The following is a 26,410-nucleotide window of genomic DNA, read 5'->3' on the forward strand; positions in this document are numbered from 1 at the left end:
AACCTTTTCTCAATTCTGCCTTTCCCCATCCTGGAAATGCCTTCGCTCATTCCGGGTAAACTCATGTGTGCACCATGCTTACCCATTGTAAAAAGACATGCTGCACATAAAACACCAATAATGTTTTTACCTGCAGAAGACTCTTTGAAAATTACCCTCATTTTCCACAATAAGCAGGCTGAATTAGCCATGATCTGTGGGTGATGTCATCTGGCAGCACTGACTGGACTCATCTCTACAAAGAGTAAAGCTTTGAGCTCTTTTGAGCATGTGCAGTGTTCTCATGCAGGTGTTGCCTCAGAAGCCTCCTCCTTTTTTGGTCCCAGCTACTCAGTCTGTCCTCATTTTTATCTATCTTCTTCAAAGTTTTCTCTTTTTTCTTGTAGCCTCTCTGCCTCAGCAATACTTCCAACAGCACTTTTCAGTGCTAATTAAAATCAAACAAAAACAAAAAACCCCCCAGAGAAACACTTCTAGACAGTGTGCAAAGATCTTTCTGGAATTTATCCTCAGGGCCATGTCAGGTAAGAAGAAAGCCATCATGACTTGGTTCAAAACTTGCACCTGCAGCCAAGGGATGTCTGTACTAGATGGGCCATGATCCCTGTTTGATGTTTGGGGCCTGACCATGACCAAACAAACTGCACAGTCTGCGGTCAGATGTCTCCTAGTTCGCAGTGTTCCACAGTGGTAAAAATTGAGAATCTCTGTCAGTTGGCCAGGGGCCACAGCAAATCTGTATCCCAAAATGCAGCTTCTTTTGCCTCCCCATGTAGTCACATAAGCCAAAGTTCTTTAACAACCCCTTCTTTCGCCTCAAACAGGAACTATGGAGTTGGATAGCCGCCATGCATTGTCAAAATGGAGATACTTGACAAAGTCTCCCCATGCATCGAAAAGCACAAGTTCCTTGGATGCATTGGCGCTAGAGGAGATGACGATGACTTCAACACAGGATGCATCAGCGATGATGGTGCCTTAATGCAAGGTGCACCAGGAGCACCCAATGCTTAGCACATTAGAGCACCGAACGCAAGCAGCATTGAAAAACCCAGAGCATGGTGCAATAGCTTTATTGATGCAATCTTCGATGCACATGATGTGAAATGGCTGCACTCAATGCTACGGTGCAGCTCTCCACACAAATGAATCTTCTGATGCAGTTGACCTACTTTACAAAACAGAGTTTTGCATCTGTTCCTCCACAGTGGAGTCTGGGTTGCTTAGTCATGGCTCTGCTGCAGCTCTCAGCTTGGGAGTCTCACAAATCATGGCTAATTCAGCCTGCTTACTGACAGAAAAGCCAAGATGGCTTATGGTAAATAGTGTTTTCCATAGATAGCAGGATGAATTAGCCATGAGATGCTCGCCCTCCTCCCTGGAGAGTTGACTACCCAGCTAATTAGCTTTGAAATAGACTGAGGAGGCTTCTGAGGGAACTCCCTCACATGCTCAGTACAGCTCAAAGCTTCACTAGTTCAGAGCAATAAGTCCACAGATCATGGCTAATTCATCCTGCTATCTATAGAAAATACTGTTTATGGTAAGCAAACTTGCTTTGTATTTACTGAATCCATAGCTTGCTTTGAGCATTTTTAAATTGTAAACATGTAACACATTGGATTAGATACAGGAATGCACTGTACCTGGTATAACATCCCTGACTGTTGTTAAAAGCATCTATGATTGATTTAGCATCCATAAGTTTTCCTAATTTCTTTTTAGAGCCCGTTGTATTATGTGTCACCATAACATCTGTGGTACTAAGAAACAGATGTACACCAAGTTGAAGAATTTTTGTATTCATTTTTGGTAGGGTTGATCCCACATTTTTCTCCCTTTACAAGAATGTCAGTGTAAACCTTCATATAATTCAATAAAAAATCTTTCAGAAAGAAAAAAATCATGGACTCCTGTGATTGAAGCACTTGTCATCTAAAACTGTTTTGAAATTGCTTGCAGCAGACTTGGTTCTAGCTAGGGATTGAGTAAGATCGGAACACCAAGGTGCAGAGGTCTTCCATACACTGATGGATACAGGATTGATGATACATAAGTGTAATCAGGACAGACAGCAAGTGTGTAATACAAGCTGCAAGCAGGGATACAGGTGGAAGAGTCAAGTATTGTGTTCTTCTTCTATGGAAACCTAGAACAGTAAGCTTTCCTTTGGAAGCAGTTTTTCTGGAGAGACAACACTAGGGAACCAGCCACTATCCAAAATGGAAAAGGTGGGCTCATTCACCAGATGTGCCCTATTGCCTCTTCCCTTTAAGATTCCCTATGGTTGTAAGTTTCATTATAATAATACAGGCTAAAAAAGTTCAGTAAGAACCTTATCTACAGTTGAAAAAAATCTAAATTCCCTTATCATGCCCCTTCTGAAACCCCTGTTCCTCCATAACAGAATCTACTTCTCATTTTTTAAAATAAAAAATAAAGATATGAATAGACACAAAAATTATAAGATTATTCCCCCATCCCCGGTCCTAGTTCCCTTGACACAAGGTAAACATAAATCTACTGCAGTGTTTCCAGCCACGAGGGGATAGAATTCCGCACCATGACTGAATCTTCAGTCTTCATATGAAATCCTTTATCTAGAAAGGAAAGAAGCTCTCAATTGCTTGTTATTTCTCTAATTCCCTTGGAAAACATCAAGCCATCACGTTGGATAAATCCTTTTAGAGCATAGTTCTAACGTCTGAAGGCCTTATGAAAATAAAACAAGGCATCATGGTCCTGTTGCTATCCCAGAAGGGAGGCCGCTCACTTATGCAGCTTGTGTGATGCATCCTCATATGGTACCCTGGTTCTTAGAGCCCAACTGGAACCAACACAACTTCTCCTTTGTCAGATTGAGATCCCGAAGTTTGATGCTGACCTCTCCAAGTAGGATATTCTCCCAGAATCCTTCCTCACTCAGCACGCTCAAATGGATCTCGCGCTGTTGGAGGTCTCCTTTGGGGATCCCATCGTAAACCAACTGCAGCACATAAGTAGGAAGGAAGGAAAAGTTTTCAAGTCAAAAGAATAATTATAAAGAAGCAGCAGCCATTGGGTTTATCAGATCACCCTGCTGAAAGATATTTCCAGTGCATTTTCTTTGGCAGATTGCATCACCACATATTATGGGACTGTACTGAATTAATCATCTATACTAGGATAGGGGTGGGGGATATTGCCATGTTCTCACCCTGTTTTACAAGCCCCTGAATTACAGTCCAGGGGGTTTTCCTAGCCTGTATTGTTGGCATTGCCACTTGTTCATGTCACTCAGATGGGGATTCCTTGCCCTTTGCAAATGTTTGAACTATCTACCAACACCTCTGGTTCTGCTTAAAAATGACCCCTAATCTACTTAATTTAAGAAAAGCAGGTCACAAACTACTTTAAAACTGGAAGAATATATGCCTAAATTTGGAAAAATGATATTCCATGTAATATAGTGTTCCATACTCTAAGTTATGTACATGTGTTTGAGCTGTCCATTACCTGCTTTTAAGTTCACTTAGAGAATAACCACTGCCATTAGCAATGGTTACATGGAATAGACTTAGTTTTTGGGTACTTGCCAGGTTCTTATGGCCTGGATTGGCCACTGTTGGAAACAGGATGCTGGGCTTGATGGACCCTTGGTCTGACCCAGTATGGCATTTTCTTATGTTCTTATGTTCTGTACTTACTATTAAATAAACTTTCAGGTTTTAGAATCCATGTTATAAAATATAGTCAATGATTAAATAAACTGTATTAGCATTTGCCTCCATCCCCTCACTGAAAAAAAAAATGACACATCCTTGCTCAGCTGTTAGCCTGGCCTTAAGCAGAGAGAGATTTCCATTTCCTAAGCTTTATAAATTTTCTTTTTTTCCATGACGGTTCTTTAAATTTCCTCAGTATTAGGGCAAGAACAACAAAATGGGCTTCATTTTATATCTTCTAGAGGGATACCCACTCAACAGAAAGACATACCATTTCATTGTAGGTGGGGTTGCATGTTTTTCGAGCTACTTTGGTTTTTCTCTTTGTGGTCTTCTGTGGATCAGGTAAAAGATAAATCTTCACATAAGGATCAGGGTCATTCCCATCCTGGAGGTGTTGCTACAGACAAGCCAAATTATAGACTCAAGTTAAATAAAATATACAAATATAGATGGGGAAAGCTATTTGTAGTCCCTTTGCCCCTCCTCCCCAAACATGTACAGAGTACCCCCAGGTCTGCAAGATCATCTTCAAAGGGAAACTACCTGCTGAAGATTGGCAGGGACTGTGGGTCTAAAAGTATTCAGAGAGTTTGGAGGTGCAAACTCCTTACTGGGAAATAAGAGTTAAAAAGAAATTCCAGCATGGCCCTTGCACTGCCCCTTTTCTCTGCACTGGGAGAGAAGAGGGGGCAATTTTCAAAGGTAGTTTCTACAGGTGAATGAGTGTTGGCAGATATGGAAAACTTGGTTTAGAGATTCTGTCCATTTTTTCTTCCTTAGTGTTCGGGTAGGTCAATCCCAACGAGAGGGTTATGCACTTCTGCCAGCAGATGGAGACAGAGCAAAAGCTGACATCACGACCATATAGTCGTGCTCCAACATCAGTCCGTCAGTATTCTCCATCTCCAGCAGATAGTGGACATGCATTTCCCTTCAGGGGATTGCCTGTGAGAAAAAAAAAAGAATAGAAGAAAAGAAAATAAGAAGGAATCAAAAGGAGGTAACAGAAAGACGAGACATCTGTATAGCACTGCTTGCCTCCTGAGGCGATACAATGCAGTCCCCTCCCTAAGGTAGTGTCCTCAGTCCAATAGCCTTGACTGTCATGAACCAGAAATTCCAATAGCAGTTGCAAGCTGAGAGAGGCTTGGCGGTGAAGGCTTTAGCTCTCTCCCTCTGTAGCCAAGACCTGTTTCCGTGAGAGGCTCGGTGGTGAAGGCTTTAGCCCTCTCCTCCCATAGCTGGGACACATTTCTGCTCTCAGCAAGGGAAGGCTGAGCTCAGGTAAAAAAAATTTTTGCTTTATAAAAAAAAAAAAATACAGCAGCGAGAGGAAAGCAGGAGAAAGGGTCTGTTACCTGGGCGTTGAACTGTCCTGCTCACGTCTCTGGTGAGTTTGGTAAGGAGGCAGTGCAGGCACAGCGAGTTGAGCAGCCATTGACTAGGTCCCGCTTCCAAGATTTTCCTTTGGTGTGCAATAGGCCGTGAGGTGATTTAGAGCCTTTTTTTTGCTGCTGGTATCTGCGTGATCCTGTGTGCCCAGTTGTGTGCCCAACTTTGATGTCTTTTTTGGGACAAAATGGCTATAGCATTGCTTGCCTCCTGAGGGATACTGTGCAGTCCCTCCCTCAGTACAGTGCTTCAGTCCGGAAGCCTTGAGGGGCCTGGATCTAAAGTGCGATTAGCGGTTGCAGGCCAAGAGAGGCTCAGTGGTGAGGGTTTAGCCCTCTCCCACCGTAGCTGGGATCCGCTCCTGCTCTCAGCCATGAAGAGCTGGGCTCAGGTGAATGTTTTCCTGATTACCAAAAAATAAAATCATAGGCTAGCCTGCTCACGTCTCTGGGTTGTTCTGTGAGCTGAGGAATCACTGCAGGCCTGGCAGGTTGAGCAGTCACACGGTAAGGGCAAAGGGCCATTGGCGCCATTTTAATTACTGGCAGCCAATGGCCCGAGAGCAGGAGATCACTTCCGGGACCCCTGCTGGACCACTAGGGAATTTTGGCAATTTTTTTTTGGAGGGGGGGGGGGGTCGGGAGGGTGGGGTGGTTGCAATTAATTAAATTTGAAGGGTTGGTAATGGGTTGGGGTGTGTTTCGGATATGGTTTTGGAGGGGGGGGGGGGGGCGGCAGTCGAAATAAAATCGGACCGAACCGCAGGAAAATGAAATTTGCCACGGCAGGCCGATAACGAAAAAAAATAACACATCCCCTGAAAATAAGCTCTATCCTTTTTTTTCGGAGCTAAAAATAATATAAGAACAGACTTATTTTCGGAGAAACACGGTATATGGTTGTGACATCAGCTTTTGCTGGCAGAGGTGCATAATCCATTCGTTGGGATTCACCTACCCTTCCCTAAAGGCAAGGGAATTATCAGGTAAGTAGTAATTTCTCTGCTTTTAGTTCACACAAGTTACATTCAGGTTCAGGAGCTATTTCTCTGTCCCTAGAGGGCTAGAGATGTAATTTTTAAAGGAGTTGTATATGTAAATGTAACATTATCGTAGCAATTTTCAAAAGCCCATTTAAAGTGCATTTACAGGTGTAAAACCCAGTTTTAAGCATGTAAATCCTTTTCAAAATTACCCCCTAAAGTTGAATGTGGGGCAACAGCGAATGAATGACTTCCCAAGTCACAAGCAGCATCAGGAGGATTTGCACCCTGGCTGCCCTGCTTCTTAGATTATTCCTCCAATCCTACTTCCCCTGCCATGAAGATGTCTGTGTCTCTCCAAGGCACATTTGAATTTTGTCACTGTTTTGACTCAGAATAAATATTTTCTTGCAATCCTTGTTAATAGATAATGGGGAAGAAAAAGAAAGAGAAAGGGATGAAGAGATGAAAACAGGAAGAAGTGAGACATGGAAAAGAGAGAGAAAGATTAAGATGGCTAGGACAGAAAAGGGACTAGAGAAAGAAGAAAACCCTGACAACATTGAAAAAACTACAAATAGAAAAGGAGGGAAAAAAAGAAGAAAACTATAGGCAAATGAGCTGTTTGTACTTTTGACACATACCAGGTCCCGGATGTGCATCACCATGATAAAAAGCTTATTGTTCTTGTAGGAAATGCAGAGTTTGACCTCCCCTCCAACCTTCCCAACTGGCAGAGACCATGCAGCGTCTACAAAAATATGAACAAGGAAGATCCCGTCTAAGACTTCATTTTTATAATACTGAAGATGAAGGTCAGATGCTATGAGGGGTAAAACGGCCTGACCGAAGATCCCCGTGCACAGGTTGTGGGAGGGAAACAGCATGCACACATTTGAATTTCAAATACATGTACACAACTTTTCCCCACAGCAGGTGCAAAGTATATGGATGCTTTTAGCATATCGACTTTAGTTACATTTTCAAAGAACTACTACTTGTATTGTTTTTATTTCAAAATTTGAACTGCAAAATTACAGGTGTTAAAAGCAACTATACAGGTCGTTTGATAACGGACTCCAAGAAAATAATTCAGTGTTTCAACAGTCTTAAGAATAAAATATTTTCTGCTTTCCCATCTTCAATCCCTCTCCCCAAACATCTGCCCAGGAAAGTTAGGAACCCCCATCGGCCTAAGGGCTGGAGGGCCATCTCTCAGGTGCAGGTTCAGTATTGCTCACTGGTTAGCAGGGGCTACCACAGTAACCGCAGTGGTCTTCCCTCCCTCCCCAGGTCTGAGTACATATCAAGGGCATACTCGGGCCTTAACATCCATGACAGACGGAGGATTTGAATCCACAGCAGCGCTGCCTGAGGCGTCTCTTCATTTTCCCGTTGATAGCAGGGCTGAATTAGCCATGCTGTCATGGGATCTGTCAATCAGGTCCGGGAGGCGGAGCTTTACCAAGCAGAGATTAGATTTTAGCTCTCTGCAGCTGGGCGTGTGTTCCCGCGCAGGAAGGTAACAGATTCTCCTCAGTCTGTTTTTTCCGCGCGCGGGATCGCACACAGAGCTGATTTCTCCTCAGCGTCTTATTAAATTTTCTAAAAATGTCTAAGAAATCGGGGTTCAAACCCTGTACTTGCGGCAAGGTAATGTCGGTCATGGATGGCCATGACCAATGTTACCAATCCCTGGGGCCAGATCATGATCTACAAGCCTGTGAATTCTGTGTTCGAATGTCCCCGTGAGCCCAGAAACAGCGGGCTTATCAAATGCGGGAACTTTTCAGCCCATCGCAACCATTGGAGGCTCATTTGTCGCCTGGCCCCTCAAAAACAATGTTTCCAGCACAAAAGAGAGCATCTTCGTGGGATCCTCACCCCTCCAGGCTTTGAAGTAAGGACTTGCCACGAAGGCATAGGCCAACGGATTTGAAGGAACCGACAGAGCCAGAATCACCAGCGCGGGAAACAACGGCGCCGAAAACGTATGTGCCCAAGATGCCTTCTGCGCCTAAAGTATCGTCGGCGCACACAACTTCTGCGCCCAAGAAATTATTGGTGCACAAATCTTCTGCGCACACGGCGCCGAATATATCCGCACACACAGCGCCGAAGACATCTGCGCGCATGGCGCCGTCTGTGCGCACGGCGTCGTCTGTGCGCACGGCGCCGGAGGCAAAGGCACCGCAGATATTTACACGCACTGTGCCGAAAACATATGCGCACAAGCTGAAATCTGCGCACATGGCGCCAAAAACATTGACGCACACGGCACAGAAGGCATCAACGCCCAGTACACAACAAGATCCTACAGCATCGAGAAGCCCGATGCCTACACAACACATTAGAGGCCTAACAACGCATAAACTTACGGCATCGCCTTATACGCCACAGAGCTGAAGATAAATCCAAACACCCATCTCACCCAAGGAAGCATGGGTTAAAACGACAACATGAATCCTCAGAAGTATCTCATTCCGCCTCTCCAGCGGTAACACTGAACCGCTCGGGTACTTCATGCTCTTCGAGATCCACTTCTACAGGTTTGATAACAAAACATAGAAAACGGTTGCCCGTCTTCACGGAAGAACCACACAGAATCCTCATCACACCATCATAAGAAACATTCACGTCACTTGCACCATAAAAAGATTTCAAAGATGAGTGAAACATGGGAAGTAAGCCCTTCTATGTCTACGACGTCTCACACACAAGGTGCAAGGACCTTATCTCATAGAGAGATAATACAGGTCACTTCCTCTAATGCTTCTACATCCTCAGATAATTCCATTAGGACAGCAGAGGACAAGATTGGGAAAGAATATGACGTTCCAAGTAATTTACCTCAAGTGCCTCTAATGCACTCTAAAGCAGTGACTTACCAAAACCATCTGGTCGTTCGACAATGCCTCCTCACACAAAAGAGGCATTTTTTCAATTATCCCAATCATTAGAAGGGTTTTATGAAACTCTTCAATCATCCTTGAAGATGTCTAACGAACTCTCTGTAAGTTCCCTGGAACATAATACACATACTTCTAGAGAACCATCGGTGGAGCCTCTGGCATCCCCAATAACAAAACGACCAGTTTCACCAGTTCAACAGCAAGATACATCTATCGATTCCCCATCTCCACAAACCTCCCCATCATCATCTACCGGGTTCCCGTCGGACCCACAGGAACAACCGCAGGAACCGTATTCTCCTCCAGAGGACCTTACGTACCCAAAAGTTTTAGAAAAAATTGGGTACTATATTACACCTAGAGGTCCATAAGGAGACAGACCCTAGATCAGAAACCTTAGGTCTCCTAAAAATTTTCAATACTCCAGGGGAACCAACATCTCTTCCACCACAAGAACTCCTACATACAGTCTTACAGAAATCGTGGGAAACACCTTACTCTCTGTCAGCGGTTTCAAGGAAAATGGATATAACTTTTCGTATGCGGAAAACATTGCCTTACTCTATGCCACAATTACCGCATGCTTCAATTGTAGTGGAATCTGCGATGCAAAGATTCAAGAAAGCAAAGTCGCATACCTCATATCCACCAGGCAAGGATAACCGACATTTAGATGAGTTTGGCAGAAAGATGTACCACAACTCAATACTGAATGCCCGCATCATACACCACCAATTCTACATGGTTCAATACCTATATGAGTGCATACAAGCCACAAAAGGTATGCTTTCCTTGACGGCAGATCAGATACCACTGCCTCTTCATGATATGGAGGAGTGTTCTCGACACCTTCTGCGGTCGATATATGAGGGATTCGAGACATCTTCCAGAGCGTCTGCAACAGCCATCGCAGCCCGTAGAATGGCATGGTTACGTTCCAGTACGATACGGGAAGATTTACACGAGAAGCTGGCGAACCTCCTGTGTTCAGGAGACAACCTGTTCGGAGAACGATTTCAGGACACAGTGGGCAAATTGAAAGAGGAAGTCTAGCAGTTCATCCTTAACATCACATCCTCACTACTCGACCACACGTTGTTATGTCGGATCCACTCGTTGACAATCATAGGTCCGCAGACCTTACAGGTCTTATCAGTCCTTCCGTACACAGCTGTATCCATCTTACCAGCGTTCTACGCCTCAACAACAGACCCTGAACCAACGTAGGGGCAAAGCACATAACCAAAGACAGCAGGCACAGCAACCGGCTGCTGCAGTAAAATCTACGCCATCTTTTTAGTAACCCAGCCACCACCACAACACCAAGCACCACCCGGCAGAATCCATTCTTGCCTGGCAGCCTGGGAAAGAATAACATCCGATCAATGGGTTTTAGAGATAGTACGACACGGTTACCAACTCCAATTTACCACAAAACCCATGCTACCTTACCTTTCCACTCTAAAGATTCAAAGCTTCCAACCGCAACTGGGTGAGGAAATTGCTTTGCTTCGCAAATAGGCCATTTGACGGATTTTCCCGAAGACCCGACAAGCAGGGTTTTATTCCCCATATTTCCTCATACCCAAAAAGTCGGGTGGCCTTCGTCCCATACTAGATCTGCAGGAATTGAACAAATTCCTGATCAAAGAGAAATTCAAGATGGTATCGTTGAAATCGATCCTACCTCTGATTCAACCTGACTGGATGTGTTCCATTGATCTAAAGGATGCTTACACACATTTTCCAAGCCATCCATCCTCTTGGCGATACCTGTGCTTCCGCTACAAGCATCACCACTACCAGTACAAAGTTCTTCCCTTTGGACTATCAGCTGCACTCAGAGTCTTCACCAAATGTATGGTTGTGGTGGTGGCTCATCTCAGACAACAGGGTATAACCATTTTTCCATATCTGGACGATTGGCTAATAATTGCCTCGGCTCTGGACATCTTACTCGACCACTTCCGGCAGGTGATAGAGTGCTTACAGGAATTAGGACTGGTGGTCAATTTTCAGAAATCACACCTACAACCAACACAACAACTACAGTTCATAGGAGCATGCCTGGACACCACTTACAATCGGGCATACCTCCCAACCGAGAGAATAACACAACTGCGTTAACTTCTCCATGTGTTGAATCATACTCAAAGGCCTTCGGCGAGACAAGTTTTGGTTGTTCTAGGCCTCATGGCGGCGGCTATTTTCACGGTTCCAAACACCAGGCTACACATGAAACACCTGCAATGGGGACTAAAACTTCAATGGAAACAATACTCACAACCGTTGACACAGATGTTATCGTTGACCGCTGACATGAGACAGGATATAACATGGTGGCTCCTAGACTCCACCCTGTCCAAGGGGGCATTATTCAGTTCCCCTCCTCACAACGCAGTCTTACCCACAGATGCGTCTCACAAGGGATGGGAGCACATCTCGAGATTCACGAAACACAAGGGTTATGGACAATCTCCGAGCAGACCCTGCAGGTAAACTTATTAGAACTCAGAGCGATTCGAAATGCACTACAAGTGTTTCAAAACCACCTGAAAGGTTGCAGGGTCATGATATACACGGACAATCAAGTGGCAATGTTTTACATCAACAAACAAGGAGGGTCCGGTTCATGGTCCCTTTGCAAGGAGACCCTGGCAATCTTTGAACAGGCTCACCGAAATTGCATACATCTGCAAGCAACTTACCTACCAGGAGTGGCAAATACAAGAACGGACAGGCTAAGCCGCATCTTTCATCCTCACGAATGGGCACTCAATTCGGATGTAGCCCAAGACATCTTCATTCAGTGGGGGACGCCTGCGATAGATCTCTTTGCAAAGGGAGCTCAAGTTCCCAAATTCTGCTCGATACGACCAAGCCAATTCAGGATCGCTTAGGACGCCTTTCTCATCCCGTGGACAACAGGCCTCCTGTATGCCTTTCCTCCTATACCACTCATAACAAGGACAATCCAAAAGTGCATAGCAGACAAAGCTCAATTGATACTCATAGCCCTGGCTTGGCCGAGACAACCGTGGTACAGTTTCCTTCTCCGACTGTCCATCACAAACCCAATTCGATTACCAAATCATCCAGATCTTCTCTGCCAAGATTAAGGGATGCTCCTACACCCACTACACTCATCTCTCCACTTGGCAGCATGGAGATTGAAAGGTTCCTTTTAACAGAACAAGGAGTTTCCACTTCTGCACAATTCATCTTGTTAGAATCCAGGAAACTCTCAACGAGGAAAAATTATAGCTATAAATGGAAATGCTACACTACCTGGTGCATTTCCAAGGGCGTACCACCATTGGACTGCTCACCTGAGCTACTCATGGATTATCTTCATACACTATACGCAGCTGTTCTCGCAACATCATCCATTAGAGTTCATCTCAGTGCCATAGGGGCATATCATAGACCAGTTAACATTATTCCTATCTCCAATCACCCCATACTATCTCGTTTCATTAAGGGGTTAACTCACCTTCGTCCTCCGATCTCTAAACCTCCAGTTCCATGGAACCTCAACATAGTTCTTGAACAGTTTATGCTTTCCCCGTTTGAACCCATGGACTCGACACACATAAAATACCTCACATAGAAGGTTGTATTCCTGGTCACAGTAATATCAGCATGATGAGTCAGTGAAATACAGGCCTTGGTTCATTATTCTCCATATTTACAGTTTCATCACCAAAAGATGGTTCTCAGGACTCACCCGTCCTTCCTATCAAAAGTAGTTTCTCAATTCCATCTCAACCAAACCATAGAACTACCCATCTTTTTCCCTAAACCTCACGCAAATGATAGGGAAAAATTACTGCATACACTAGATTGCAAACGAGCCTTAGCATACTACAAAGACAGAACAAACTCGAACTCCCGTGTTTCCCAACTCTTTGTCTCTTTCGACCCGAAGGCACCTGGATTACCAGTGGCTAAACGCACCATCTCCAGCTGGATAGCACAGCACATCACATTCTGCTACGACAAACAGAAACAACAGCTACATTCTGTTCCTAAAGCACACCAAGTCAGAGCAGCGGGGCCTCATTGGCACATCTTAAAAATGTACAGCCCATAGACATTTGTAAGGCAGCTACATGGTCATCGCTACATACCTTCATATCTCACTACTGCCTTGATCAACAAGCAGCCACTGATGCAAAGATAGGGCACACAATCCTGCAATCTCTATCCTCTTGTACACGGTGACTGCCACACTGTTAATGATCACGTACAAACATATATATATCATAAACAACGTGATCGGGAGCTTGGGACTCCCATGACAGCATGGCTAATTCAGCCCTGCTATCAACAGGAAAAAGCAAGTTTGCTTATCGTACACGGTGTTTCCGTAGATAGGAGGATGAATTAGCCATGCTGACCCACCCTCCTCCCTGACAGTCGCCGTCTCTTTGACTACACTACAGCTTAATCACAAACTGAGGAGAATCTGTTACTTTCCTGCGCGGGAACACACGCGCAGCTGCAGAGAGCTAAAATCTAATCTCTGCTTGGTAAAGCTCCGCCTCCCGGACCTGATTGACAGATCCCATGACAGCATGGCTAATTCATCCTGCTATCTACGGAAACACCATTTACGGTAAGCAAACTTGCTTTTTCTTCCTTTTTAGAAGATTTTATTCATACCTGGGAGCTACTTGTACTTTTGTTTGGTGAACACTTTGTTATGTTTGTAGGCCCTAAGATTTTGGTATCAAAATATCCTCATGCGCTGAAATGCATAATCTTCTGCTTCTTGTCTCTTTCAACACAAGGATATTTTGATATCTAGTTCATTTATAAAAAAAAAATATTTTGTGCACCTCATAAGTGCTTTGATTTACAGTATTAACAGATATGTCTACTTATATTATTTCATCAGGATATATTGCCCTAAGATTTTACCAGTACTAATTAATCGCATTCCAAAGTGGGAGTGGAAGAAAAAGCCAGCTTTCCTTTCAACTTACTTTCCTTGCTCAGTTGTGGACTGTCTTCCTTTAGGATGGAGATTCATTTAGGTATTTACCCTCTCCAAACATACAGGCACTTCAAGGGGACAGTAAAACCTCCGCCTTTTTTTCCCCCTTAACAAATCTCCCTTGCATGGAAAAATGGTTCTGATCTCGCATGCCTTACCTGGGAGTTTTGGAGTTGAGTTGCTTCCTGCATTCTTTTCATCTCGTGGGAGGAGATGGAAAAAAGTATAAACCAGATCACACTAGGGAGAGCAAACAAACAGTTACTGTCAGTGTGCAGGACACATAAGTGAAAGCTGTACCATGCGTGTTGTTATAAGGGAGATTGTCACTCAGCTGGAATGGAAAAGGAGAGAAAGATTCAGTTTTTACCTTCTTTCCATTCTGTTTTCTTTCTGTTGTCCCAAATGTATAATGATTCACAGTATGTATACCTCTTGCTATTCATAAGTTTATCACCAAAACTAAATACAATAACCCAGTAAACCAGAGCTCTCTTTTCTGGGAGTTGCTTCCAACAGACAGTTGGAACTAGTAAGAGAGGAAGGACAGCTTGGTTCTTCTATAAAGGAGGAGGGAAAGCATGATGCAATCTTAAGCTTACAGCTATATACAGAGAGAGATGTAAAGCTTGCCTGCATCTTTGAGAGCAGAGTGTAAGGAGAGCTTGCTGTAGTGCTCATCCTTCTGCTATAAAGGAGAAAGTGAAGGGGTGAATGTCTGGTGCCTGGAGAGAGAGATGGTGAGAGGACATACTAGAAGAGTTTTTCTGAGAAACAGCTGTTTTATTTTAATGCCACTTCAGACTTATTTTGATTTGCTCCATGAAGTTTAATTTGTTTGTACAATCCACAAGTTATGTTTGCATTAGCACACAGTACCATAAAAAAGATGCAGAAAGAAAGATCATATAAACTATAGGCATAGAACATGCCTAAGTGATCAGTTTTCAAAGGTTCAAAGGCTTCAAATTTACTAGGGTCAGCAGCTCAAATTTAGTTTCACTATGGGGATAACTTTCAAAGCTATTTTTCCATTGATAAACAGGCTGAATTAGCCATTACATATGGACTGATATCTGGTGGCACCTAACAGACATCTTTCCAAGCTAGTAGAGCTTTGAGGAGTTCCTGTGCAAGCATTGCCTTGTGAATTTCTTCAGTCATTTTTTGACCGAGTGCATCATGGATGTGAACTCTGCCTCTTCTAATTTTTTTGGAAAAATCCTTAGAATCTTTTTCAATTCAATATTTTTCTTTAGTATCTTCTTAGTAAGTTGCCTTGCTGTCTTTGCAGCCCCAACAAAAGCACTTTTCAGGGCTTATAAAAAAAAAAAAAAAAAATCCCATCATACTACTAATGTGGCCTTTTTTTCCACCATCTATGATGAGCGATTTCAAAAGTTGTATCTGTGAGAAAACTATGTCCCTTACGGACAGGCACAAACTGTGTTACCAATGCATCGGTTTGAAACATGACCAGAAGAACTGCTATGCCTTTGGACTGATGTTCCCGGGCTTGCAGAGGTCCAGGGCACTTCGCATCAAGGATCTGTGTAAATCTCTCTGGAGCAGCAGCTCTCCAAAAACTTCCCCTCCACTCAGGCCGAAGCTGTGGGGTTCAGTTCCACCAGTTGCCCAGAGTTGAAGTCAAAGCAGCATCAATCCCTGGAGCCATCACAGCCCTCGTTGAAGAAGCACAAATGTTCTAAACTGGGTGCATTGGTGCCAACACCATCAATGCAGCCGTCATCTATGCCAGCAGCATTAGCCATGCATGGTGCACAGATGCATTTTCCACCAATGCATTTTCCATCGTGGCGCTCGATGCACTTGGCGCACTAATGTATTTGGTGCATGATGCACTCAACGCACAATGCACCAATGACACAAAAACATGCAGCCTTGATGCATTCCAACTCATCTGCCTTGTGATCACCCAGTGCTTAGGATCCTATATTACACAATATTTTATCTTTATTGCAATTTATTAATTGTTTACACCATAAGTTACTAAGTGATTTACAGTATGACATTCAGCAAGGTAAAAATATATAACAGCAACACATAACAAAAAAATCATAAAAACATTAAAATAAAATAATAAAACTAAACAAAACATTGAAACATAAAAACCGTAACTTGCTCAGATTAAAATAGGCCTGCAGACATACCTCTTTTCAAACAGTTTTAAAATTTTTAAAATGCATATCTAGACACAAGGCTTGGGATAACATGGAACAGCTCTCATGCAACCAACACAATGTAATCGACCTGTGCCAGATTCATTGATGAATGTTTCAAAAAACCCATCAAAGCATACCAAAGCATCTAAAGTGTCCCAACATTCTATCCCATTGATAATTTTGGTAAGAAGATTTTTCAAAGCACAATGCTATCTGTATGAATTACCATCCACCTATTCATGGTGCAGTATATATATGATTGCATTTATTTATTATTATTTGAGTGTTTTATATACCGTCGTTCCCTATGAAAAACACTAGTTCACAACAGTGTACAGGGTTGGCACTCACAAACTTAAGATGAGTTACAAAGGTAGGCATGCACACAGATGAACAAGGTAAACATACTAAACTAAGGGTATACTACATAGGCAGTCACATAATGAGGCAGATTTTTAATCTTACGCGCGCAGGGTACATTTGTGCATGCTACCTGGCGCGCACAAATGTACACCCAATTTTATAACGTGTGCGCTGCCGGGGTCGGCGCACGCAAGAGGGTGCACACTTGTGCAACTTGCATGCGCCGAGTCCTAGGGGAGGAACTTTCCTTTCGCTCCCCCCACCTTCCCCTCCCTTCCCTATATAAATCCCCCCCTTACCTTTATATGCAAAATGGGCTCGGCGCGCGCAGGGGTAGGTTTTAAAGGGTTATGCGCGTAACCGTTTGAAAATCTACCCCAATATGTTATTGTAGTCAGATAAAGGGGGGGGGGGGTTTGAGAGAAAAGAGAGTATAGTTTATGACAAATTTTGGATATCTAAGTCAAGGTGAATTGGCTGAATCAGCCAAACCATAAGCAATAGTGAATAGCCATGTTTTCAGATATTTCTGAAATTTCTTATTGTTTGATATTGTTCGCAGATTCTCTGGCATTGAGTTCCAAAGCTTTGGGCCAGCAATTGAAATTGCTCGATCTCTAGTTTGAGTTAGATGAGAATTTCTTAGGGTCGGTATTTCTAGAAGACCTTTATCCTGAGATCTAAGAGGTCATGTGGGAATATGTGGTTTAAATGTAATTCCCATCATGTCATTGTTTGGATTATTTATTTTATTTATTTAACAATTTTATATACCGACCTTCATAGTAGATTACCATATCGGATCGGTTTACAGTTTAACAAAGGGAAAAAACTAGAGTAACAAATTCACGTAAACGAAAGATAACCAAAGCAGGAATAAGTCAAAGTTACAATCAACAGGGGGCGAGAACTTGGAAGCTCTTAAAGCTCTTAAAGCTCTTAAAGAAACCCAATCTTGACCATAAAGACCCCAACAACTTTCGCCCGATTTCAAACCTTCCTTTTATTGCCAAGATAAGGGAAAAGCTGGTCAATACTCAACTCTCCAACTACATTGAAGACCACAAAATACTTTACCCCTCTCAATATGGATTCCGTAAAGCATCAAGCACGGAAACTCTACTCATATCCCTGACTGACAACATCATCATGGGACTAGACAAAGGCCAATCCTTCTTACTCATCCTTCTAGACCTTTCGGCTGCGTTTGATACTGTCAACCATTCGACCCTCCTCAACCAACTGTCGAACATAGGAATATCAGGAACTGCCCTATCATGGTTCAACTCATTCCTCAGCAACAGAGGATATAAGGTAAAGATCCACAACAAGGAACCTTCCCGACATTCCTCATCTTTAGGAGTTCCTCAGGGCTCCTCCCTCTCACCCACACTCTTTAATATTTACCTCCTTCCGCTCTGTCAACTACTAACCCGCCTGAAACTAATCCACTTCCTATACGCGGACGACGTGCAGATCCTGATCCCTATCAATGAAACCATTGCCAAAACTCTTGAATTCTGGGAACTCTGTCTTAAAGAAATCAATCTCCTCTTATCGAATTTAAACTTGATATTAAATTCGGCTAAGACGGAACTTCTGATCATCTCACCTGACAATAGTAACCCACTTCTGAGTCTTCCAACCAACCCACCTACCACCCAAACAAGGGACTTAGGAATAATTATCGACAACCATCTCAACTTAAAATCGTTCATCAAACAAACTACTAAAGATGGATTCTACAAACTCCAAGTACTTAAAAGAATCAAACCGCTCCTGCACGTTAGAGACTTCAGAACGGTACTTCAAGCAGTTATCTTTTCTAAGATAGACTACTGCAACTCTATCTTACTTGGTCTTCCTTCCGCTTCCATCAAACCCCTTCAGATGCTCCAGAACACAGCTGCGAGAATTCTGACCAACACCAGGAGAAGAGATCACATCTCACCCATTCTCAAGAACCTGCACTGGTTGCCTATACACTTCAGAATCATCCACAAATCCATCACTATTATCCACAAGGCCATACATCACCAAACAACGCTCGATTTACAAATTCCTCTCAGACAACACACTTCCACCAGGCCCATCAGAGAAGCCTACAAAGGATCACTCCATGTCCCCCAAACCAAAACCACTCACTACCTAACTTTCAGAGACCGAGCCTTTTCCACAGCCGGCCCTTCATTATGGAACTCTATCCCTCCGGAGCTGAGACAAGAACCATGCCTACCGACTTTTAGAAAAAGGCTTAAGACTTGGCTATTTAAACAAGCCTTCCCAGACCCGATCTAAATGATAGTAATTTTACAAGAGACAGCAAACTATACAATAGATTTCATATCATAATGTAAATAATGTAAATATTTTAATCTCTTCCGTTCGTCTCTCTTATTCTAATTTCTCTTCCCAGTTTTAAGACCCTGTTGTAATGTAACTTTTGTTCTCCTTGCACTTGTTTTTCGTTTCTTGTTCTCACCCCTTGTTTTATGTAAACCGGCATGATGTGGTTTCTAATCATGAATGCCGGTATAGAAAAACGCTAAATAAATAAATAAATAAATAAATAAATAAGCTTGCAACAAGCTGGAAAGAAGAAAAGGCCAGTAAAGTAATTTTACCGTAGAGTGTACAAGTTACAAACTTAAGAACGGTGCTTTAATGTTACAAACTTAAGAATATTAATGTTACAAACTTAAGAATATTAATGTTACAAACTTAAGAATATTTAATGTTACAAACTTAAGAACGGTGGATTAATGTTGAATATTATTGTTCGAACTTTGTATAATATTCTTGACTGTATCGGTAGCCAATGTATTGAGAGTTGGGGTAAATTGTACCTCCTTGATCCAGTTAAAAGTCTGGCTGCGGCATTTTGCAGAAGTTGTAGTGGTTTTAAGTGACTAGCCGGAAGTCCAAGTAGGGAAAAAGATCTAGGCATCATAGTGGATAATACTTTAAAATCGTCAGCTCAGTGTGCTGCAGCAGTCAAAAAAGCAAACAGAATGTTAGGAATTATTATGAAGGGAATGGTTAATAAAATGTAAAAATGTCATAATGCCTCTATATCGCTCCATGGTGAGACTGCACCTTGAATACTGAGTACAATTCTGGTCGCCACATCTAAAAAAAGATATAGTTGCGATGGAGAAGGTACAGAGAAGGGCAACCAAAATGATAAAGGGGATGGAACAGCTCCCCTATGAGGAAAGGCTGAAGAGGTTAGGGCTGTTCAGCTTGGAGAAGAGACGGCTGAGGGGGGATATGATAGAGGTCTTTAAGATCATGAGACGTCTTGAACGAGTAGATATGAATCGGTTATTTACACTTTCGAATAATAGAAGGACTAGGGGGCATTCCATGAAGTTAGCAAGTAGCACATTTAAGACTAATCAGAGAAAATTCTTTTTCACTCAATGCACAATAAAGCTCTGGAATTTGTTGCCAGAGGATGTGATTAGTGCAGTTAGTGTAGCTGGGTTCAAAAAAGGTTTGGATAAGTTCTTGGAGGAGAAGTCCATTAACGGCTATTAATCAAGTTTACTTAGGGAATAGCCACTGCTATTAATTGCATTAGTAGCATGGGTAATTGCCAGGTTTGGCCTCTGTTGGAAATAGGATGCTGGGCTTGATGGACCCTTGGTCTGACCTAGCATAGCAATTTCTTATGTTCTTATGAATTACAATAATCAAGGTTAGAGAATATTAGAGATTATAAGACTGTTCTGAAGTCTTCTGTGCATAGTAAAGGTTTGTCAGCTTGGGATTCGCAGCTTTAGAAGCCAGATTTGATCAGTTTGCTAATGTGGGCTTTCATTGTTAAGATTTTCATTGATTTGAACTCCAATATTTCTTACTTGAGTTGTGGGGATTAATTGGCTCAACCAAATTACTTCAGTTTTTTTCGGGTTCATCGACTATTTCATTTGTGCAAGTCTTTCTTTTATTGATATCATATATTCAGAGATGAGAGCTGCTGTTTTCTCAAATTAATTTTTTAGGGGGATATAAAATTGCAGATCGTCAGCATAAAGAAAGAAGTTAATACCAAGTTTTGAAAGTAATTTGCACAACAGCAGTATGTATATATTGAATAGGGTTGAAGCCTTTCTTTCCTACTACGAAGCAAGACAATTACTATCCATAACTACTCCTTGATGTGAAAGAGGGCATCTGCCATCTACTCAGATCAATATATGAATCCTTTATGTTCCTACTCTGCCTGTATTAGAGCTACACTGCCACAACTTGTGACCTTGGGCAAGTTACTTTGTCTTCCATTGCCTAAGGTACAAACTTAGATTATAAGCCCTCTGGGGATTAGGAAATACCACCACTCAGACACTCAGATTTATCAGGGCTTGGATAATCTTCAATACAGGAAAGATTCTGCCTCCCGACTGAGTAAACACCATGAAATCGCTCATTTGCAACCTTCTCTCTTCTCCACACTTGTCTGCCAAATGGCTCCTGGTAGTCCTCTGTCACATGCCAGCAGCCATCCAGGTGGTTCTCCTGAACCATTTTCACATCCGCTACCGCCAGTGGGATCTACATATCCAGTGGGATCAACTAACTCAACTGCTGTCTTCTCAAGAGCAACAATAAAACAAGAATTATGAGTTCTCAAGGAAGAAGCCCCTCTTCACTTGCTCCCCTATCAAGTGGTTCTGGCGACCAATGCCTTCAGCAAAGGGTGGGGAGCATACACTGGAACCCTTTGAACACAAGGCATCTGAACTCTTCAAGAGAACCTGCTATCAAATCAATCTTCTAAAGTTGAGAGCAATCAACCTATGCGCATCTTCAAGAGAAGAGCACACCGATTCAAATAGATGGCAAGGTCACAGTGTTTTATGTCAACAAGCAAGGAGGAACAGCCTCATGGCCTTTTGCTAGGAAGTCCTGAAAATCTGGAATTGGGCAGAAAGAAATCAAGCTGTTCTACAGACCACCTATCTGCCGGACATCTCCAACATGCTGACAGATTGACTCAGCAGAGTGTTTCAACCACATGAGTGGTCTCTACCACAATCAGTGGCCAACAAAATCTTCAGCTTATGGGGTCTACCATCAGTGGACCTCTTATCACAAGAGAGCACAAAACTAAGTCAATTTTGCTCAGTTCTGTCAAGAAATCACAGATCAGCTCAAGACACTTTCTTCATCAACTGGGGACAAAGCCTCATGTACTCTTTTCCACCAGAACAGTGCAGAAAGTTCTTCAGGACCACATTCATCTGATTCTTATATAGCCCCCAGCGTGGCCCAGACATATCTGGCATGCATATCTCATACAACTTTCCAACAGTCCTCCCATACCTCTGGGAACAGACCCTGCGCTGTTAACTCAGAAAGATGGGATATTGTATCAATTCAAACTTTCCACCCTCAGCCTCACAGCTTGAAAGTTGAGTGCTCAGTGATCGCTGACCTTCACTTACCTATGGAAATTATGTACATACTATTCTCTTCTAGAAACCTTCCACTACAAGAAACAATGCCTTCAAATGGAATAGGTACCTCAAATGGTGTCAACAAAATGCTTTTAGGCCCATTTTCTTGCAACCCATTTTCTTGCAACCACCTGCTGAAATACCTGCTTCACCTTTCTGACTCAGGCCTTACCACCTCTTTGGTGTGAGTGTACCTCAACGCTATAGCGGCTTACCATACTCAAGTAGATAGCAAACCAATATCTACTCATCCACTGGCATGTCAGGCCCCAGTATAAGTCACCTGTTCTGTGGGACTTGAATGTGGTACTTTCTCAGCCAATGAAGCCTCCCTTTGAATTAATGGAATCAGCTTCTCTGGCCTATGAATCTGTTTGAGATGAGAGCAGTGTATTTTGCACTGCTTGCCTGTCTGCCAAGGTTACGTGGCCATCCAGTATGGATCCTATCGGACAACGTGGTGACGGTTGACTACATAAACCATCAAGGTGGAATCAAGAATCAGGCAGGGGCATGAGAGGCCCCAGAGTAGATACTCTGGGAAGAGCAGCACTTGGAGCGGCTGGCCGAGTCTCACATCCCAGAGTGAACAACATTCAAGCTGATTTTATCAGTCGGATAAAATTAGACCCCAGGGAATGGGGAGCTGTCGGAGTCAGCGACTGTTTCTCATTCACAGAAGATAGGGGTATCCCGACCAAAGAGAACACCAAGGTGTCACAGCTTTACCGCCACTGAACATAAGACATGCCAAACTGGGTCAGACCAAAGGGTCCATCAAGCCCAGTATCCTGTTTCCAACAGTGGCCAATCCAAATCACAAGTACCTGGCAAGTACTCAAACATTAGATAAATCACAAGCTACTATTGCTTATTAATTACCGTAATAGCAGTTTATGAATTTTTCCTCTAGGAACTTATCCAAACCTTTTTAAACCCAGTTACACTAACTGCTGCAACCACATCTTCTGGCAATGAATTCCAGAGCTTAAATCTGAGTAAAAAAGAATTTTCTTCTATTTGTTTTAAATGAGCTACTTGCTATATTTATGGAGTGCCCCTGGTCCTTCTGTTATCTGAGAGACTAAATAATCGATTTACATTACTTGTTCAAGTCCTTTCATGATTTTGTAGATCTCTATCATATCCCCGCCTCAGTTATCTCTTCTCCAAACTGAACAGTCCTAAACTTCTTTAGCCTTTCCTCACAGGGCAACCGTTCCATGCCCCTTATTTTGGTCACCTTCTCTGCACTTTCTCCAGTGCAGCTATATCCTTTTTGAGATGCGGTGACCAGAACTGCACACAGTATTCAAGGTGCAGTCTCACCATGGAGCGATACAGAAGCATTATGACATCCTCCGTTTTATTTGCCATTCCCTTCCTAATAATTCCTAACATTGTTTGCTTTTTGATCGCCACAGCACACTGAGCCAACAATTTCAATGTATTATCCACTACGACACCTAGATCTCTTTCCTGGGTGGTCACTCTTTAGATAGAACCTAACATTGTGTAACTACAGCAAGGGTTATTTTTCCATATATGCATCACTCTGCACTTGTCCACATTTAATTTTATCTGCTATTTGGAAGCCCAATCTTCCAGTCTCGCAAGGTCCTCCTGCAATTCATCACAATTCACTTGAGATTTAACTACTCTGCATAACACGGTACAAAGGAATCTGAGCTCTGGTACTGTCATGGACTCAAGGGATTCTTGTCTTCACTCCCGTGGCCTCTGGTAAACAAGGGATTATGGCGGATAGAGAAACATCCAGGCAACTTGATCCTGGTAGCTCCAGAATAGCCACATCGACCATGCTTCCCAGATCTGATCAACATGGCTATAGATGGGCCACTGTGGTTCGCACATTGGTTGATGGTTTTCCACCAGGGCCCAATATTTATGGGTCAGGCAGCTCACTTTTGTCTCGTGTTAAATTTGGGAAACAAGTTTTCCTTTGTCTTTTTGGGCAACTTCACCTTCTTCCGGCTCGTTGAAGGGGAGCGAGTTTTCTTAGAAATTTGCTTAGAAATTGAAGGTTGTTGCTGTCATCTTGGCTTGGGTACAGGTCAATACAAATTCCAGAGCTTTATTGTGCGTTGAGTGGAAAGGAATTTTCTCCGATTAGTCTTAAATTTGCTTCTGAGAGGAGACGTCTGAGATGGAGGGGTTATTCCAAAGCGCTATTTCCACCTTATTGCAGGCTAAGCGATTTTCTACATCCTTGACATTTGTGTGAATTTGGAGGATCTTCGAGTCCTGGACTGTTGTTGACGGAGTGCAGCCTCAGTCTGTTCAGGCTATGGTGTCACATATTTTGGCTTTGCTACATAAAGGTTCTAGTCAAGGGACTGGCTTTTAACTCTGAGTGTCCAGGTAGCGACAATGGGTTGTCTCCGGGGTAAGGTGCAAGGGTATCCTCTGTCTGCACATACGGATGTTGTATGGTTCCTTCAGGGAGCTAAGAACTTGCATCCTCATGTGTGGAACATTTGTCCATTTTGGAATCTGAATCTAGTCTTTAGGGGATTGTGTGAGGTTCGGTTTGAACCACAAAAGTGAGCTATGGTTAAAGACTTAACTTTTAAAGTGTTTTTCTTGGTGGCTATTTGTTCAGTCAGGAGAATTTTGGAGCTCCAGGCACTGTCATGTCAAGATCTATTCCTACAGATGTCTGATTCGAGGGTATGTTTATGCATGGTGCCACCTTTCTACCTGAGGTAGTCTTGGTATTCCTTCTTAGACAGACAGTAGAGCTTCCAGCTTTTTATGGGTTTGGATTCCTCTACACCTCACGCAAAGGAGCTTAGGCTCTTAGATTAGAGGCATGCATTATTGAGGTATCTAAAGGTCACTTATGATTTCCGTAGATCAGATCACCTCTTTGTACTGTGCAGTGGTCCAAAGAAGGGAAATAAGTTGTCTAAGGCTATAATTGTGCCGTGGCTGAAAGAAGCGATCGAGTTGGCTTACATTTCTAAAAGGTGCTCGCTGCCGGGTGTTTTAGTGGCGCACTTGACGCATTCTCAGGCGACTTCCTGGGTTGAGTCATAACAGGAGTCTCCACATGAAATTTGCTGGGCAGTTACTGGGAAGTCGTTGCACACTTTTGCTAGGCATTATTGCTTGGATGTGGAGAATCTGGCTTCCATGTACTTTAGTTAGTTTTCTATGAGTGGAACTTTCCAGGTCCCACCCGAGTTAAGGCGAGTTTAGGTACATCCCACGAGTCTGGACTGATGTGGGTACGTACAGGGAAAGGAAAATTGTTTCTCACCTACCAATTTTTGTTCCTGTAGTACCACAGATCAGTCCAGAGACCCACCCATTACTTGGGGGGGGGGGGGGGGGAAAGAGTCCACTTTGCTTTGAATATAGTGCAAATTGTTGGAGGTTTTTCAGTGCTGATCACTTATGTTAAAATTTGGGAAACAAGTTTTCCATTGTCTTTTTGGGCAACTTCACCTTCTTCCGACTCGTTGAAGGGGAGCGAGTTGGCTTAGAAATTTGCTTAGAAATTTAAGGTTGTTGCTGTCATCTTGGCTTGGGTACAGGTCAATACGGAGGGACTGCAGGTGGCACACTGGGTTATGTACAGTGTCAGTGAAACTTTCTCTGGCTCCATCTGCTGGAGGGAAGGCAGAAACCCAGGAGTCTGGACTGATCTGGGTACATACAGGGAACTGCTGGAGACAGAGACATACTGAGGGACCGCAGGTGGCACACTGGGTTATGTACAGTGTCAGTGAAACTTTCTCTGTCTCCATCTGCTGGCAGGGAGGCAAAACCCAGGGGTCTGGACTGATCTGGGTAAATATAGTGAACTTGAAGTCCCTGACTAGAAAGGCATGACAAACAATGATGAATGGTTGGCACATTTAGCCTCTCTATTCTGCATTTTCCTAAAGTCTTCAGTATTTCAGCTCATAAGATTCCATGTAATGTATTTGACTCAAAGAAAATCAGAAAAACCTTTCCAGAAAATTCATGACAGCCTTCAAAATATTACTATGGAAGCACTCTGAGGGTATGCCACGTAGCTTTTCAAAGTAGCTGGTAGTAGCTCCATAATCCATGCATCCTTTTCATGTTGTTTGCAAGGGCTTGGAAGGAAAGAGCACTGTCCAAGAGGAAAACATAACACACATAAGCAGCACCCTCTTTTTGGGTAAACTTACCTCTGCCACCTCAGGTGCTGCATGGATCAAATGCCAGACATACCCATTCAACTCTTCCTTCCTTCTTTCAGCTGCTGCTTCTCCTCGTGATCGGCCAATCACAAAGCGACTAGGGAAACTAAACATGGGATGAAAACCAGTCTTCAGAAAAGTTTACAGTGATGAGGAGGGCTACTAACTGTGCCCAGGTCATTACAGACAGACTGACTCAGTCTTCTTGTTTTTG

General features: G+C 43.1%; 1 protein-coding gene across 2 annotated transcripts in view; it reads right to left on the reverse strand.

Annotated features, from left to right (window-relative positions):
- Window positions 1-1,781: 1,781 nt before the first annotated feature.
- The window catches only part of PIK3C2B (phosphatidylinositol-4-phosphate 3-kinase catalytic subunit type 2 beta), a 138,553-nt gene continuing 113,924 nt past the window's right edge, over window positions 1,782-26,410 (reverse strand). For both annotated transcript variants that reach the window (XM_029573843.1, XM_029573842.1), the window contains exons 29-33: window positions 26,185-26,302; window positions 14,151-14,232; window positions 6,726-6,832; window positions 3,976-4,104; window positions 1,782-2,986 (exon numbers count right to left, since the gene is read on the reverse strand). In XM_029573843.1, the coding sequence (XP_029429703.1) occupies window positions 2,798-2,986; window positions 3,976-4,104; window positions 6,726-6,832; window positions 14,151-14,232; window positions 26,185-26,302 (625 nt within the window). In that variant the 3' untranslated portion in view covers window positions 1,782-2,797. The remainder of the gene's footprint in view (window positions 2,987-3,975; window positions 4,105-6,725; window positions 6,833-14,150; window positions 14,233-26,184; window positions 26,303-26,410) is intronic.

This window comes from Rhinatrema bivittatum, chromosome 12 (genome assembly GCF_901001135.1).
Source record: "Rhinatrema bivittatum chromosome 12, aRhiBiv1.1, whole genome shotgun sequence".
NCBI lineage: Eukaryota > Metazoa > Chordata > Amphibia > Gymnophiona > Rhinatrematidae > Rhinatrema > Rhinatrema bivittatum.